This window comes from Penaeus vannamei, chromosome 34, assembly GCF_042767895.1.
Source record: "Penaeus vannamei isolate JL-2024 chromosome 34, ASM4276789v1, whole genome shotgun sequence".
Taxonomy (NCBI): Eukaryota; Metazoa; Arthropoda; class Malacostraca; order Decapoda; family Penaeidae; genus Penaeus; species Penaeus vannamei.
In genome coordinates, this window is record NC_091582.1 from 11,984,357 (window position 1) to 12,001,856 (window position 17,500).

The window sequence follows — 17,500 nt, forward strand, 5'->3', positions numbered from 1 at the left end:
AAAACCCGTAGCTTAGTCCTTCTGTACAGGTACCGGCATCTCAAAATACTCTTGTCGAGAGAGTTCATGACGCCTGCTGCCAGGCCAATCCATCTGCTGACTTCCTGGTCTGACAGCCCAGAGTTATGAACTACATTATCAACGTATGTAAAGCTCTTTGTGACTTCAATGTCCTCACCGCAAGCACGTACCGACTGAACAGGTTCTCCTAGCATGTCCCCAAAGTCCTGGATCTTAGTCTTGGTCCAGGAGACCTCTAGACCCAAGGGCTTCACTTCATTACTAAATGCCTCAAGAGCCACTACTAGGGATTCCAAAGACTCAGATAGAATAGCAACATCATCCGCAAAGTCAAGGTCTGTAACCTTGATATTCCCCAGAGTTGCTCCACAATGACTTTGAACTGTAGCTACAATAATGGTTAAAGAAATTTATACAATGCAGTACATTCAATAGACAATGACTTTGAACAGTAGCTATGATAATGGTAAAAGAAATTTATACAATGCAGTACATTCAATAGAAACAAAATAAATAATGACCATAAGCCATAAGCAATTAAACAAGATAATGACTCTCTTCATCCTTAGACCTCTGAATTTAAGCAAGTGTTGAAAGAAAAGCAAAAATGGAAGGGCCTATCCTGACTTCCATTACACTGATATACAAGAGATGAAATATACATTCCCAGTCAAAACCAAATGAGGTATAATGGAAATCCAAAGTTAATTGTTACAAATATAGAAAAGGGAATTATAATGAAACATCAGTGTTTCTTTATTATGCCAAGATAATCTGAAGTAATAAAATCTGCTTATCTGTCAATGAAATAGAATTGGTTTTGCCAAAAAAGACTAAAGCCAAAAGGTAAAACTGAATAATATTTTGGATTGATCTGCATTTGTGTGGCTAATTTAACAAAGTGAAAACTTTTGAGCAATGTGCTGTTGAGAGGTTTTATGAGGTTTATGATGCTGGACATGGTGCCAATAGTTTACAAATTGTTACACTACAAATTTGTACTTCCACAAGAAGGATGTAGAAGTGGGATGAGGAAGAGATATAGGAGGAGGAAAGCAAAGGGCATTCTCAGAGTAGGGAATGAGAGAAAAACCCTGTCAACGTGCTTCCTGCCTGGCTTTGCATAAAGTGAGGCTAATTTTGAAGCTGAGAATTTCCACTTCAGACTCGAACTCGTTGATAGGCCAGCCCCTATAAAATGCATTCTGGGAACTAGTGCAATTAACACACGTGTGACTGTGCAGATCAGTTTGACTGATTATGACCAGGTTGGGCATATTGAGAGCATCGACTGTGGAATGGCAGTGTTTGGCACGATGACCTAGGCCAACAATTCTGATGTTGGCAGGGGGAGGTTGATATGGTAGAACATGGAGTGTCAGTGTAAACATGAAAGAGGAGTTCATGTCTACAGAAAGTAATCCTGGCAATACTGGAGTGGAACTTACCATAGCCTCTAGTGGGAATGGTGTAGCATTGTACTGATACTGCATCATAGTCCATGAAACAGGCAATTATGTCTTCTCCACAATCTGACCAATCATTGGGCAGTTTATCATGGAGAATGAGATAGTTCTGGTGCGGAAGGTATGTGGTTTGGGCAGGAATGGGTTTGCTAGTAAAATCAGTTAAGGTTGATAATGCTTTGGCTTGAGATTCAGATGTAACCAAGACAAGGCAGGAATGATTGGGGCAGCTGTGGAAGGAGATTTGCCTACTTATTTTTAGAGGCATTGCTAGAAGAGGGGTGTTGCCTGAGTAAGGTGCTGTGATAGTAGTAGTTCAGAGAGCCTGAGGTTGGGGAACAGGGAGTATTGAAATCAGTGAAGCTATATGATAATGGGCCAAGCCTCAATGCCTCTATTAATAGTACAAATTCTTCATTACTGGCCATGATAAGCCTATAATATGTTGGGGAGAGAAATAGTCCACCCCTTTGGGTCCCCTTGAGGGTTATGGGGTAGACAACTAAAAAGGGAGAAGGAAACAAAAATGTGAAGAGGAAAAGACCATACAAATTTAGTCAAGTTGAGGGCTGAGGCCCAAGACAGAGGTGATCCCCAGTATTGGTTAAGAAATACATGTATTTCTGAAGAAGATATATTCAAAACCGGTAAAATACATCTCTTGTATTGTAAAGCTATTCGTTCTCATTCATACCTTTCTAAACAATATGATGGAGCAGATCTGCTCAGTAATTCTTATTAACAGGCTGTTGAAACTACTGAACCTGATAATGCTCTCAAAATATATTTCTTGCCATTTGCAGGAACATACTTGGTGCCATCTGCTATGAAAACAATTTTCTAACCAAAATTTCACCAACAGGAAAATAACACTAGCGACAAACTACTGCGAAATTACTATAAGAAGCCTTACATGAAAATGAGGTCTAAGCTCAAGTTGATGTATACCTACATCAAGAAGTTATCTGTGTTATGACAATCTAATATCCTATCCTATTCACATATATGTTGTGTCGTTGGAGCAGCCAACAGAAAATAGTCTGGGTGTCTAACTGAATACAGTCAGTAGTTTGAGCCGGCCATATGCTATCTCCACTCTTAGGAAAGAAAAAACTGAACTCACCCTGGACTCTGGAGTACTCTAATTCCCCGAGAGAAAATAAAGTGTTGCACTAGTTTCAATAAAACCATAAGGAGCAGGAGTTTTGCAAGTACATAACACATAAAAATTACAAGTCAATAACTCAAATACATAAGACTTGGCAGATTTAGTACTCTGGAGTCCAGGATGAGTTGCTATTTTTCTTCAGTCCTTAAGAGGCTGGACGTACTCTAGCTGCATACTACGGTTCTCTTGAACACTGTGTTCACCTTTTTGGTTGTGTAGGTCCAAGATCTTCATATGAAAGGTTCATAATAAAATGTTTGCCTGTGTACACAATCATTCACAAATACTTCTTTATCCACATGTAGAACTTGATTCCTCTAAAGGTGGGAGATGTTTAGCCACTCTGGAAATCTAATGCCCACAAAAGTTAGACCACTGGCACTTGCAAGAATAGACCATTTCCGAAAAGCTTTGATGGCCATACACTGTAAAAAACAAAAGTTATCTAGCACTGCAAAATGATAATCGAATAAATTCTGAGCACAGACAAAAAATATTTAAACATTACTTCCAACACATTTTTTTTCTTTAAGAGGAAAAAATGTCATGATGATTCAGCTGATCTGTGCAGACGGCCAGGATTCATTTTGGCCCTTACGTCTCGCTCCGGCCTGCCTAGATCACCCTGAATACCAATTAAAAATGAAAAAAAATCACTCACCTCATCTAAAAATTTGGTTACATCATAGACTTTGTCGTGAACTACAATCCAACACGAATCTGTTGTTTTATGCTCCGCAATCTCCGCTAAGGTGTACACCTTTGTTGATGTGTTGCTAATTTGTTCATCCTTATTTTCTTCCCCCATCGTCTTAACTAGTCACGGGGAGCTGATCTTGCAAGGCGTTGCAGAATACCGGTAGCGAGAGGGATACTGTTTACACGTTGAAGGTGTTGCATCAACTGAGGCCCGAGGTGTTGCGTGTGCGCTCAGCGACGGAGCTTCTCCCGTAGCGGTCGCTATATCGTGATACTAGGAACTGTATGACTGAAGAACTTGTACTCTGTTGCCTGCTACACTTCTGGTTGGACTTTTTGTATGTTTATCTGGCTACAACTTCCGAAAGGTTGTGAAGAATATGAGGATATGTCAATTTAATGATAGGCAGCAACTTTGGGTAATTATCGTACACCATTTGTTGACAACCCTGAAATTCTACGAAAAATAGTAACTTTGCCCAAATATATTGTAAAAATATATAAAGCTAAGGCAGTATAGTGAATATCGGGATACTAGTAAAGAATTACGTCTTTCTGAATAAGATTTATTAGTATAGATTATATAACAGAAATCACATAATTTCCAAGTTTACATGCAGAAGGCAAAATGATTTCAATATATTCTATATTCAGTCTTTTATTTTATGATCTTTAAAAACTATCTTAATTAATAAGCTTTTGTTAAATGAAAAAAAAAACACGAAAATTCGACGTTACTATTCTTCCGTCAGGCACCGAGGACTCAGACGTGTCAAGAGTCGAATAGCAGTCCCCTCGTCGCAGAGTCTGACGTTTCTCTTCTCCGGTTCCAAGCAAGTAGATATTCTCTGTCTTATCTGATGTGTTGTGCGAATAGGGAAATGTATTAATTACTCGATAAACTAATAGCTAAATTGTTGACATCTTGATTCTGTTTGTCACTGGCGAGAAGGTACTAGATAGTCCCTGACAGATCTACGCTGCGACTTTGAGGCCGCTGAAGCTTAAACTATGTGGAATCCTACTCTAGCGGACGTATGATGAAAAATTACCTATTTCTTCCGCTCTATAGGATGGTGGTGTCTATTTCCCTCTATCTACGCGTGTCGCTCTCTCGTACTTTTTCCCAAACTTTGCCGGCACCTCAGTTCAATGTTATGTATGGGAACACATGTTTAGCGCACAAGTAAACTTGTCTCTGGTAAAGTTTGAAGGGTCGAGTGAAATTTCTAGGTAATTTTCTGGAATATATCAACATTACAAAATCTATGGGTGTCTTCTGTAGTGTCCTTAACTCTTAATACCGTATTTAGATTAATCCTAATCCACCGTGTCCGTACTGAAGACAACACTCTCCGCTGCCAGACGGCGTGACAATAATGTACAGGAAAAAATGTTGTACTCGCTACTCTATCAGCACCGTTATCATGTAAACATGTCGGAGAGAAGAGAAATGTCGCACACGAAATTCATTCTTTTGGGAGATTTCAGTTTTTTTTTCTTTTTCTTTCTTACTTTCTTTTTGTAATGTCATGTTTTTGGTAATCATATTTAAGAATCTATTTTAGACATCTCTTAGGTTTCAAAATATCTATTATATTTAACATGTATTTCATGAAACAGACTTATTCCCCCCGTGATCCTTTCACTTATCAGTAACCATTTATTAAAGGACCCAGTGATTTAATAAACATTGTTATTTGCAAACTCCAACTTGAAAACCTTGAAAAGTGACAATTCATGTATTACAAAAACATTTAATTCAATTCTGTGAGTATTGTTGGTCACAATAACATTACTTATGCTGCTTGAATAAATAAAGCTTCACTAACTGAACAGTTATTTATAGCATGCTGTGCACCATTTTGTATTATTATTTTTTTTCTTTTTTCTTAAAGCATACTTTGCACTGCCTTTTTTGTTTAATACAATAATTGTAATTGTTACCAGTAGTGGTGCACCCTTCAAGAGACTGAGTAGGAAAAAAGTTTTTCTGCAGGATATCAAATGATTTCATTGATTCTTGTTGTTTCTTCTGCAAATGAATCATTGAGGAGATTGAGTACCATTTCTCCATCATTGTTCTTGCTTTGATAGTCCTGATAGCAGGGGAATTACAGGGTAAAACAGGCTTAAATAAGAACTGAGAAAAATGCATAATACCAGCACAACCCTCCCAAAACCTAGCTCAATGTAAAAGATTACCCCTACCTTGGGCCTCAGCCCTTGTCTCAACTAATTTGGCTTGGTCCTTTCTTCTCTTCTTTCCTCTTCTGTATCTTCCTTATTCCCTTCTTCTATCCCATTCCTAAAGTATGAGAGTCATGCTGAAAGGATGAAAGGCTGGCTTTATGTCAGTCATGAACAGCCTCTGGGAGCCATGGGCACAGTATTCCCTTGGCTAATTACCAAGCCCTTACTCCTTATGGGGACCCTGAAGGGTAGACCATTTCTTTTCCCCAGTTTATTTAGGCTCACCATGGCCAATGATTAAGATTCTTTACTCTTAACCCACTAGTGCCAGTATATTTTGAAGCCAAAAAATAAGTTTCCGGGTGGCTTCAATATTGGTGTGTGGGGCTGGCCTGGAATCTGCCCACATGCCGGCCACGGCTCACAATGGAATTGGGGCACAAGCTCCGATCCAGTGTCATACCGGTGGGACGCCCGGCAATTTTTATTTTTCTGGGTGTCTCATATGTGGGACACTTGTCATAAATGGGTTAATAGAGGCATTAAGGCTTGCCCCTTCATCAAATAGCCTATCTGAATTTGATTTTGATGGTTTTCAGACCCCTGCCCCTCCTTTGACCACGGCTCCAACCACTGATGCTAATACCCCCTCTTTGATGCTTACGAACAACCATTCTGAAACAACCACCTAGGTTATTACTCAACCTCTAGAAAACACTCCTCCTTATCCCCAACATTCTCCTCTACTGCTGCTGCTCAGCCCTCTTCAATGTCAACCCCCTCTTCCCATATTACTACTCTTCATCCTTATTGTCCCCCCCCTCCCAGAAATGCTACACTTCACACCACCCCATCTTCCTCTTGCCCTCATCCTTTTACTGCCTCTACCTCTGCAAACCTTCTGAGTACTCTATTTGGCCCAGCCAAGTGGGATCGATTCTTTGTGATTCCCCCCACAGCCCCCTTTTCTGAGAATACCCTTCTCTTTCAGCAGTGCCTCCAGAAACAAGTAGGCAAGGTTACCTTTTGCAGTCGCTCTGATCATTCACGCCTCGTGACAGTTACATCTGAAGCCCAAGCTTGTGCACTATCTACCCTAACTGACCTTACTGGCAAACCCATTCCTGACGAACCTCGCCCAACTGAATACTGGAACTGTTTCAATTCCCCCAAATGCTTGTCCCATGTATACCAAGGATTGATCAGACTGAAAATGACCTACATTCCTGCCTAGGTGAATATGATGCAGTGGCAGGACAATGTTACACTCTTCCTCCCAGAGAGCAATGAAAATCCCACATCAATATTGCCAAGATTAGCTTCCATAGACAAGACCTCCCCATAAGGTTCATATTGGTGGATTGTCTTATGTTCAACAATATCAACCCCTTCCTCTTCAATGTCAGAAATGTTGGCGTTGGGCCACCTAGCCAAACATTGTCTGGATTGCTTAGTTTATAATGACTTTTTTCAGCATTGGGTCTCTTGATGGGCTCAGATATCAAACTGGGATAATTGCTAAAGACCATTTCTTCTTTTTTGCCAATATATAGTCTTAAGAATAACTCAGAATTAATGCAACATTGGAACTGCAATATTTCTCACTAGCCTTTGGACACGAAATGGCCAGTGAACTGTCAAACTCGTTAGTGGCGACGGAACACAGGACGAACAGATCACTCTAAAGAACTGTATAGATAAATCTTAAAACCTGTAAATTAAATATAATAACATGAATAAGACTTTAAAAGTATGTGTAACAGCAGACACTGATAATTAGCAAATTATAAATTTGACAAGCACAACAACTTGAGATATTGCAGTAATGTGTCATGTGGTCCGTGTTGTTTTTCCTGGCCTGGTCAGCAAAATGAGCTTCTTAGACTCTGAGCGGTCCTATGCAAGGGATATTTCCATCATTTAGTGGTGAATATTAGGCTGCTGCAGCTATTTCTTACACTGTATAAGATAGCGGTGTCCTTTTCTTCTGTATCAACACATCGCTATAAGAAACCTATACTTGCATTTGTATTGTGTGCAAATCAGGTAAAACATAATCCCAGGTTTAAATGTAGATTTGTAGACTGTAATTGTATAGGGGAAATGTAGCTCACGTCCCCATAGTCAACAAACATATTTAAAAGTATTTATTTGTTTTGTTTTGATGTGCAAATAATTCTATTTCTTTGCAAAATGCAGTATGAAACTGATGTCATAAGACTTTACCACAATATAAGTTATGTCAATCATCAACGAGTCAAGTGTGATGAATAACAACAGCATAATGTGGATTGGAGATTGTAGTCTTCCCATTTCATTGAAATTGGATTCATTTCTTAATAATTTATATCTTTTACCTTTCAGAATGATTTCTGACGTACAACTTGCTGTGTTTGTCAACATCCTAGGAGTGTCCCTCTTCCTAATGGTGGTTCTTTATCATTATATTGCTGCAAATAATCCAAAGACCCACTAACAGCACTCTTTGAGTGTTATTATGCAGTATGAAAGTAAGTAATTTATACAATATACCTAAATAGGACTCATAAAGGTTTTCAGTTGAATAATTCTTCCATTATTTTTTTAGGCCTTCCCATCTTGTTAAGTAACCCATTAGGTCTTTGTAACATGAAATTCATATCACAAAAAAAATTTGGATGAGGGCTGGGTGATGGTAATGTGCCATAATGAAAAAAAATAGATAAAGGCCAGGTGATGTGTATGACTTGTTGTGACTGTACAAAGGAACTTGGAAGAAAATAGTCTGAGCATATAGGAAGGTGCTCTCGTATTATTTTCACCAGTAAATAAGGGTGGAATGTACCTTCTGAGAGAATCCAGGCTCTAGGAAGGATACTTTATCCTTGCTCAGGATCTGTTCCTGCCTGCTGTGACTGGTAGTACAGGGTGATCCAGAAAATTTGATAATACATAAATATTACAAAAAGGACATGAAACACACTATTACTTATTGTCATTGCACAGAGTTGTAGACTGTCTAGAGAGGTCTTGTGGAGTCTGTTCAGAGAAAACAGTCTATTAGTGTCTTGATACAGCATAACAAATGACAAGTATATACCTTGTAAAAGGAAAAAAAAGAATTGCAAAGAGGAGGCAAGGAGTCTTGATTCTGCACATTGAGTGTTTATTCAGGCTGGGGCTACAAGCCACACACACAACCCCCTGGTTCTGGTTGCAATGGTTACGTAAGTGGCCAGCACCCCGGGCATGTGGCACGCAGGCCGGGTGTGCACGAACACCCATGAGTGGTGACAAGACTGTGTGCTTCTCCTTTTAAGAGTTATTTTGGGGAAACTTTTTTAGCTTTATCGCCATTTTCCAATATCCATATTTGTCTTTTGATTTGCTTTATCCAGATGGTAATTACTTATGTTCTTTGCACAGACTCCATATCATGTCTAGTAAATAGCTCAGTGCAAGAAGAAAAAAGAAAAAGGAACATTTTGGTCATTTGTCATCTCTTTTCTTTTACGTAATACAATCTGCGCTGCCGGTTACAGCAGCCAGGAATACGGTGCACAGTATGGAAATGGCATCCTGCCTGGAGCCGGCGGTCTTTCAGTCACTGCTTACGCACATTACATTCCACATTCGTTTATCAATAGGAATAATGCTGAAGCCTCCTCCTAAGCGCAAAATGAGTCAAATCCCACTCCAAGAGGTTTGTGCACTTGTGGTGAGTCTTTTCCATCACCCTGGCCTTTGCTCTTGACACTTTATTCATGTCATTTGTATAGCTGCCCAAGTTTTTCCTTGACGTGATCGCAACGTCATCTGGATCCAGGGGGTTAAGTCACCACTCAAGAAAGCATAATACTCGGATTTTGGTCTATATGTGGGCTGCTAGTCACCTGATTCCAAGGGTTTTTATTAAATATGACTAATTTTTTTTCATCTATAACTTTAAGATACTGATTTAGTTCAAGAATATTTGTTTTTGTTGTTGTTGCAGGAAGGAATGAAAGTTGTAAGGAAATAGAAGTGAGAGCATAAACATGGTAAAGAGGTATTATTGTGATTACTGTGACCGATCATTCCCCTATAGTGTAGAGGCACGTAAGAAACACATCAATGGATACCAACATCAGAAGTTAAGGACTCTCCATTATAACCAGTTTAAAAGTGAGTATTAAGATACATTTTTATTATCATGATAGCCAAGACAATATTAGGCGTGTACTGGTATTTTTAGTAGTCTCTATTCAGTTCACTTCTGTATGTTGAAGCAGGTGATATTGGAGGTTATTGATAAGCTATATGCATAGTTCTCTAGTTACCTTTTTACATCCCCCCCCCCCTTGTATTTTCCTGTAAAAATGGTTTATATTCCAGCTGAAACATTTCTGTTATTTAAGTGTATTTTGATGATTAAATAAAAATAGATTTCAATATATTGGAAAATTAAATTTAGATTTTTTAACTTTGTTGATAGCTGCAAGAGAGAAGCTCCAAGAGGAATTAGGGAAAGAGAAGTGCCGTCGTTTCTATTCAGGCCAAGAATGTTCTTTTGGGGATGCCTGCATATATTCTCATTTAACAGTTGGTGACCTAAATAAATTAAAGGAAGAAGGTAAGTCTTTTATTGCAAATGTTTCATTCCATTTCCACATAAGTAGCGGATATATCACAAGTGGATTTTTTCTCTTTAATAGGTACCATTCTGGTTACCCATTTAAACTATGATCCACTTTTGACTGCATCAACAAATGACTGGAATCATTAATAACGATTAGAAAAAATATGAGCAGCACTGAATCCAGTGAATATTATAATTATCCAGATCATTAATACATGTATTCACCCATTGATGCTGGGATGGTATTTACATGCATGTTTTATTCATTGTAATCTTTTACCTAATGCCAAAGGGTGAGGATTAAAAAAATATATATATCTGCCATGTTTAAGAAATATACCAATCAGATACTGTAGTCCAACTGCCAAATTGCATTTTTACTACTTTTACTATGGCAGTTTCATGTAGGATGAAAATGAGTAAATGACTAAATTACTTTATTTTATGATTAGCTGCATGATAGAGCTGTAACTGTAGAGTTTAGACTGGTAGTGTGGGTTCTGAAAAAAGATATACAAGAATTATGAAAAATATCAATTTTACTTTATAATTACACCTCATTCTTGACACCTCAAAACCTAAATAACATTGCATTTAGAAATTTTGAATTGTCATTTATATGTTTCATAACATTTGTCAAACACTATTCAGTGTAGGTTGTATAGGTTTTAATGTTGTTCTTGTACTAGTATAGATACTGTATTCACATTAGGACATTGCTAGCCAAGGTTGGTGAAAGCATTATTGCACAAATTTGCATGTTGTTTTCATCTGAGTGTAATAGATAGTTTTTCAGCATAGTTTAGTTGCTTATATAAAATACATAAGTATTTTCACTCTTCTAATATTAGTTAACATACATAAAATGTCTTATTATTATTATTATTATTTTTTTACAAGTAATCCATTTCATCTTTAGTGTATCAGGAAAATGAGGCAAAACAATGCAGCCAGCTTCAGTCAGAGAGGGGAGACAGCAGTGAACCATCACTTAAGAAATGGATAACTAAGAAGTTGGAGGGTGGGGATTCTGATCCCAAGTTCAGCATCCATGATGAAACTGAATGGGAAGTGGTGTTTAAAAATTCATCAAGAATGCAAAGTGTGGCATCCCTTCCACCATCCCTAATTCCTCCAACACCAGACAGCCTTTTAGAATGTGACCTTCAAGATTGGGGTTAGGGATATTTGAGAAGCTCTGAACCTAAATGTATTATTCTCTCACTTCAGATTTATGGATGTGTATTTCATTTACAAAATAAAACAAATTTAAGCACAAAAAATGTATTTATAATTACCTTGTAATACAGAATACCTTTATGTACAAATCTTATAGTTATGTTTTCACCCATTTCGAATTGTGCCTTAACCACCGATATAATAGTTCCTCTACATCACGGGTTCCCATGCATCCTTAGAAAGTCTTAAAATGTCTTAAAAAAATAGAACTTTTACTGTCGCAGATCATAAAATGTCTTGATTTTGCCAAAGGCACGTTTGTTCACGAAAAAATGTACATGTATCTTTTACTGGTGGAAGCCGTCGTGATTCACTCACTAGTAAAGCGCTACAGTGCTTGATTGGAAATAATTTGTCCACAACATTTGACCTTGACCTTTGCTGATTGATGTGACTATTTACTTAAGCTCCATTTGCAAAAAATAAATAAATGCATCTGGTGTGCAATCTATCCTAGAGGCTACATAATCGTCACAAGAATTTTTATCTTGGTCACTGACACGACAAGTAGGCCTACACATTATCATGAAGTGTGTATTCAGCGACAAGTAGCTCCAGGTCTTATAAAGTACGAGTCTTAAATTTTTTTAAAATTTCTTTAACTTTTACCTGCAAGAACCCTGTACATTCACAACAGCATTGCACAGTACCCTCATGACCTGTGACTGACTTGTTCTACTTAATTTTAAGGATAAATATTACCCAAGGTCACTCTTTATTCACAGAAGGCACAGCTCCCTGATTTTTTTTCCCCATTCAGGGCCAAAGAATGTTACCAAGTAATAGTCAAGAATAAATTGAAGTACACTAATCTACTGAGATATTATAAATATGGATAAACATATCAATGTGATAAATCCATCAAACTTATGGGTAGATACCCCCCTCAGACCCACCATATAGATACTTTATTGTGTAGTTCTGATTCAGTAGTTCCCAACCTATTCTATTGTGCCCCACTCCATCCCATGCCTGTTGTTGCCATGTGGAGGGGGGGGTCTTAAGAGAAAGAGACCTAATACTGAGGATCACCCCTGCCTTGGGCCTCAGCCTTCGACTTGACTAAATTTACATGGTCTTTTCCTCTTCCCCTTTGTTTCCTTTTCTCCAACCCCTTCTACCATCCACTTCCTAAGGTGTGACAGCTATGTCAAAAGGATGAATGACTGACTTAGTGCCTGTCATGATCATCTCTTCCTCCCCCATTATCCCTTCCACTTCCCCCAGAATCTGACCCTTTCCCTGGATTCTCTCTGTCCTGGCATTTTTCCTGAAACTGATCTAATCAGCCTTAAGCCTCCCTTATCCTTTGCTAATCCCTAACTTACCCTATGGACACCCTTGCAAAATCCAACACTTCTTTCTTTGACAACTTTGATCAAATCACCTTTATTAATCCATACCTTCCTGAACTGCAATACGATTTGTGATGTGTAGCATTTAATTATCAACAATCCCCCTCATTACTCTTTTCACTATTACACCTTTCTATAGTGCTATAAAACCTTTGATGTCTTGCACATTTATTTTGGTTTGTAACTTAACCTTATTTACCATGGAAGTTTTTTGCCATCATACTGTACAAACTCTCCATTATGTTCCTCATTCAAGCTGTGAAGAGTACTGATTATTCCTGATATACTTTCTTCTACAGTCAGAGGTGCATTCTTGCCTCCCATGTCAGTCTTTACCCAACCAGGATGTATGCTTGTAACCAAAATGTTGGAACCTCGTAGGTCAACACTCAAAGATTTGGTGACAGCATTTAATGCTGCCTGAAAGAAAGATCACATACAAATTTATGTTCTGAAATGACATTTTATGCAAAAAATATTTTATTCTATAAATTAACTATTTCAAGACAAGGATTAATTGTGTATAGTTAGGTCTAATTAAAGTTTCACTATGGTATTTGTAATCATCAGCAATTCACCCATATTGTTCATGACGTAGCAAAAGCAAAGCAAAAAGTAAAAGTAAAAGTAAAAACAAACCTTGCTTGCCCTGTAGGGGTATAAACCACCTTGATCATTGTCTGCAATGGAGCCTAGAATTGAGGACATATTGATAACAGCAGCTCGTCTTACAGAGAGGTCATTTCCTTGTGTCTGTGATGCTGCCATAGTCAACAGAGCTCTGAGGGTCTGTAAAAGTAAGCAAGCTTTTATCATCTATTATATCTAGAATCTTTAATCTTATTAAAGTGGATAAAATCCTAAAGTTTGCATTTACCGTAAATCAACTAAACTCACCTTTGTTAACATAAGTGGAGCAACTGTATTGACACTAAAAGTATCCATCATCTGCTTCCATTTAACCATATTAATACGTGTTGATTTTGGAGCAACCCCTGCATTGTTGATTAGGAGACTAAGACCTTTGGGGCTCACAATTTTTTCCACATCTTCAAAAAATGTTTTGTATGAAGCTTCATCACTGACATCTGTAGGCCAAAGCAAAACATTTAATAATTTAATTAATGATTTCTTAGAGAGAGAGAGAAGAGAGAAAGAAGAGAGAAGAGGGAAGAGGGAAATGGAAAGAGGCCTATCACATTTATCCTGATTTCAACTATACATTTCATAAGATAATATATATTTTTCATTACACAACAGTGACAAATAAAATCTATAGAACATAAATACATGTACAATGGTAATACTTCATCGAAAATAAATAATGGTATATCTAATGATTTTTAAAGGGGTGCTAGTCTCAAAGTTGCCAAACAGAAGAGTGTATTTGAGGGGAGGAAGCCTCTCAGGTTTTATATATAGTTTAGTTTTATATATAGTGTAGGGTTGTAGACCTAGGAATTTTCATGGGGCTAGTGCAGGTCTGTAATTGGGCAAATCTCTCCTTATTTGCTGAATAAAAGATGTTTTGGAACAAAGAATACTAGACTTGTGCAACCCCCTTATGGGTGGCCCTGACAATAAAATCAAAGTAACAACTAAAATCTTACCAATTTCCACAATATGCACATTTTGGTGTTTTGCTGCAACTGCTTGAAGACTCTACAATAGTAAAAATGATGTTAAAAGACTGTTAGTGTGCAGGTGCAGGTGTGTGTGACTGTACAACTTGGCTCAGCCACCAAGAAGCCAATTGGAAGGCCTAGACGTCCTCAGCTGATTTTCTATTCAGTTTTCAGAGAAAGTCGTTCTAGTGCTATTAATATCAATGTTGTTTATTCTTATTGTTGATATTGTGATTATCACAATTTTATTAATAATACTAACTGCAATAAAGAACTGAAAAAGAATCTTTAAAAAGATCAAGCAAGATAATAAACAGGTGAGATAGATAGGACTAATAATTATGTCCTTCATGAATAAGCACTTGAATCAATAAAAAAAGGATTCAGTATATATGAAATGTATTCTTGGCTTCCAGCAACTTTTGGTTAACCTTATACAACTTTGAAAAGGTCATTATTGACATTCTGGAATGATCCGGGACCATTTGCCACAATGAGCTAAAATTAATCTATTTTATATTTGAAATATTTAGCTGTGATGTTCTGTTTCCAGGTTTTTCTTATGAAATTATATGATATGTGATGTAAATGGAAAATTATATGATACGTAATGTACATGCAAATTGTGAACATTCAATAATGTCAAAATTGAACTTTCTCAGTTAGTTAGGTTTGCTGGGCTTTAATTTTTAATAATCAATAACATTTAATGATAATAAAATAATAATCATAATAATAATAATAATAAAAAAAAAATAATGATATAATAATAACAATATTATAAGATTGATGATGATGATGATGATGATGATTATTGATGATGATGATGATGATGATGATGATGATGATGATGATGATGATGATTGATGATTGATGATTGATGATGATTGATGATGATGATTGATGATTGATGATGATGATTGATGATGATGATTGATGATGATGATTGATGATGATGATTGATGATGATGATTGATGATGATTAATGATGATGATGATGATTAATGATGATGATTAATGATGATGATTAATGATGATTAATGATGATTGATGATGATTGATGATGATTGAGAATGATTGATGAGGATGAGGAGGAGGATGATGATGATGAGGATGAGGATGACGACGACGACGACGACGACAACGATGATGATAAAGAAGAACACGACGACGACGATATTGATGATGATGTAATAATAATAATAATAATATAATAATGATAATATAATAATAACAAAATAATAATAACAATATAATATTAATAATCATATTATATAATAATAATATAATGATACCATACAATAATATAATAATATCATATAATAATAATATAATATAATTGTAATAGTAATCATAATAAATCTTTATTACTATTATCCTATCTATTTTTTTTTTTTTTCCTGTGATTGGGGTTAGGACTCCATTTAGGTGCTGCGCTGTTTGTATATATTCACTGAAGTTTAATTCAGTAATTTAACAACAATCATGCAAGATATTTTTAAGACATCACAGTGTCATACTTCAATGTATATTTCAAGAACAAAAACATCTTCACTGCAATACATAATTATCTAAAAAATCATGCAAAAAATAGTAATCTGCTTATAAGATGTCTCACAGTAGCCTTTTCCCGGTCCCTGCAAGCAGCTATGATAATTTCTGGGGGCGTTGAACTTGCTGAAATTTGTTTAACAAGCTCCAGTCCCAACCCCCTGTTGCTCCCTGTCACTAACACACTCCGAGAAAGCATTGTGGAGCTGGAAGGAGCTCGGCTACCGGAGTGGTGACAAATCTTATCTCAGAGGGCCTGGATTTGAAGGTGTAGCGATTGCACGAACGCAGAGTTTCGTAAATACGAGCAAACTGACGAAATGTGCAAAGGTCGCATTTCGTCGCCAGGCAGAAATCTAATTATCACGGATAAAATATGATTTTATGTTATAAAAAATATTTTTACAATTTAATGGCCAAATATGACAATAAAAGTAACTATTTTTGTGTACTGTTATATGATATATTTAACGCAAGCAGTATCTAATCTTTTCATTGTTCATCTTACACATTTTGTCATCTTTCATGTCGACTTGCAGGTTGTGCATCTATAGCGAGCCGTAATGTAATGTAACATATTAAGCATTTAACACATAAAACTATATAGTAATAAGCCGCATATTATTTATTTTTTGAACTCTGAAAAGCCCACATGTCGACAAAGTAAATGCAGTAAGCACGGAAGTCTGCAGACGAAGTGCCGGGCGGTCCAACTAACTCTTGCATCTAAACGTTTCTGCTGCCCAGGCGGCCAGTGTGCGAAGACTGTCACGTTGTCAAAGGTTTAACTTTGTCCGGAAGAACTCACAGATTCTAGTAAATGTAAATCTACTGTACGAATTACGTAAGCCAATTCTATAACCTACGAATCATAAGTCATAAATAATAATTTACGATGTGGTATTCATTTACATGCTACAAGGATTTAGAGTATCCTGGCTTAAATATAATAATGGAATTTACCAGAATGATAAAGGGTAGAAGTACTCATTGACATATATTCTCTCTGCATTTATTAATGCTTTAAGATGTTATTGTAGTAATTATACATGCACCAGTATGAAAAAAAAGTTTGTATTAGACTTATGATGCTGGGAGTTGACATCCAGCCTCTCCACAGCACTCTTCTAATGATGAAAAGGGTTATGGATTAAGGGTAATTTATCGTGATGATTTTGATATCAATGGATTCCTCTCAATTATCCAAATATCAAAATTATGCAGTGGAAATCCTTCCTTGTAGGTTGCCATCCCCCAACCCCTGTCCAGGAAAATAAAGAATCTGTTATGTATATACATGTAATAGGTCCTTGCGCCGGATCATCAGGTACTGATGGCAGGACCATGTGTCAAACCAACGGCTGCACTGTGAGACTGGCACAGGACCTACTACCTTCACAATCCGGGATTGCCAACTCAGGCTTTATGGCCACCTGGCTCGCTTCCCTCAGGATGATCCTGCCCACCAGGTTGTCTCTGTTCGAGACAGCCCTGGGTGGAGGAGGCCTGTGGGTCGACCTAGGAAGTCGTCTCTTGGGCAGATTGATCAAACCTGTCGTGAGGAGCTTGAGATGGGCCGAGTCCCT

At 37.2% G+C, this 17,500-nt stretch overlaps 4 protein-coding genes across 5 annotated transcripts in view; 2 read left to right on the forward strand and 2 right to left on the reverse strand.

Moving 5' to 3' along the window:
• Positions 1-3,316: 3,316 nt before the first annotated feature.
• On the reverse strand, positions 3,317-3,656 carry LOC113823563 (cytochrome b5; the record flags this gene model as incomplete). The annotated part of the gene is given in 1 exon segment (XM_027376233.2): positions 3,317-3,656. A coding segment is annotated over 1 exon segment (147 nt), but the record flags the coding sequence as incomplete, so codon positions are not given.
• Positions 3,657-4,106: 450 nt separating this feature from the next.
• LOC113823562 (zinc finger matrin-type protein 5) lies at positions 4,107-11,427 on the forward strand. Of its 2 annotated transcripts, none has more exons than XM_027376228.1 (5): positions 4,107-4,191; positions 7,912-8,057; positions 9,521-9,690; positions 9,980-10,138; positions 11,064-11,427. In XM_027376228.1, the coding sequence occupies exons 3-5, from the start codon at positions 9,564-9,566 to the stop codon at positions 11,324-11,326; spliced, it is 549 nt and encodes a 182-aa protein (XP_027232029.1). In that variant the 5' UTR covers positions 4,107-4,191; positions 7,912-8,057; positions 9,521-9,563; the 3' UTR covers positions 11,327-11,427. The 2 variants fall into 2 exon arrangements, with proteins under 2 accessions (XP_027232029.1, XP_027232032.1); XM_027376231.1 differs by having other exon boundaries at positions 10,001-10,138.
• On the reverse strand, positions 11,413-16,284 carry sni (SDR family oxidoreductase sniffer). The gene is made up of 5 exons (XM_027376227.2): positions 15,982-16,284; positions 14,349-14,400; positions 13,636-13,826; positions 13,378-13,527; positions 11,413-13,158 (listed from the first exon to the last, which is right to left on the reverse strand). The coding sequence occupies exons 1-5, from the start codon at positions 16,111-16,113 to the stop codon at positions 12,934-12,936; spliced, it is 750 nt and encodes a 249-aa protein (XP_027232028.2). The 5' UTR covers positions 16,114-16,284; the 3' UTR covers positions 11,413-12,933.
• Positions 16,285-16,423: 139 nt separating this feature from the next.
• The window catches only part of LOC138859202 (uncharacterized), a gene marked incomplete at its 3' end in the record, with an annotated part of 11,789 nt that continues 10,712 nt past the window's right edge, over positions 16,424-17,500 (forward strand). Inside the window, 1 exon segment of the mRNA XM_070113390.1 lies at positions 16,424-16,453. Within this exon segment, the coding sequence (XP_069969491.1) occupies positions 16,440-16,453 (14 nt within the window).

Excerpts from the sequence above, each read along its gene's own strand:
- LOC113823562 (XM_027376228.1), top strand. The coding sequence starts at position 9,564 with ATGGTAAAGAGGTATTATTGTGATTACTGTGACCGATCATTCCCCTAT. Across the intron at positions 9,691-9,979 it reads CCATTATAACCAGTTTAAAA|ATTTTTTAACTTTGTTGATA; the intron begins GTGAGTATTAAG and ends AATTAAATTTAG. Across the intron at positions 10,139-11,063 it reads AAATAAATTAAAGGAAGAAG|TGTATCAGGAAAATGAGGCA; the intron begins GTAAGTCTTTTA and ends TTTCATCTTTAG.
- sni (XM_027376227.2), bottom strand. The coding sequence starts at position 16,113 with ATGCTTTCTCGGAGTGTGTTAGTGACAGGGAGCAACAGGGGGTTGGGA. Across the intron at positions 13,827-14,348 it reads TGTGCATATTGTGGAAATTG|ATGTCAGTGATGAAGCTTCA; the intron begins GTAAGATTTTAG and ends TTTGGCCTACAG. Across the intron at positions 13,159-13,377 it reads ACCCCTACAGGGCAAGCAAG|GCAGCATTAAATGCTGTCAC; the intron begins GTTTGTTTTTAC and ends TCTTTCTTTCAG.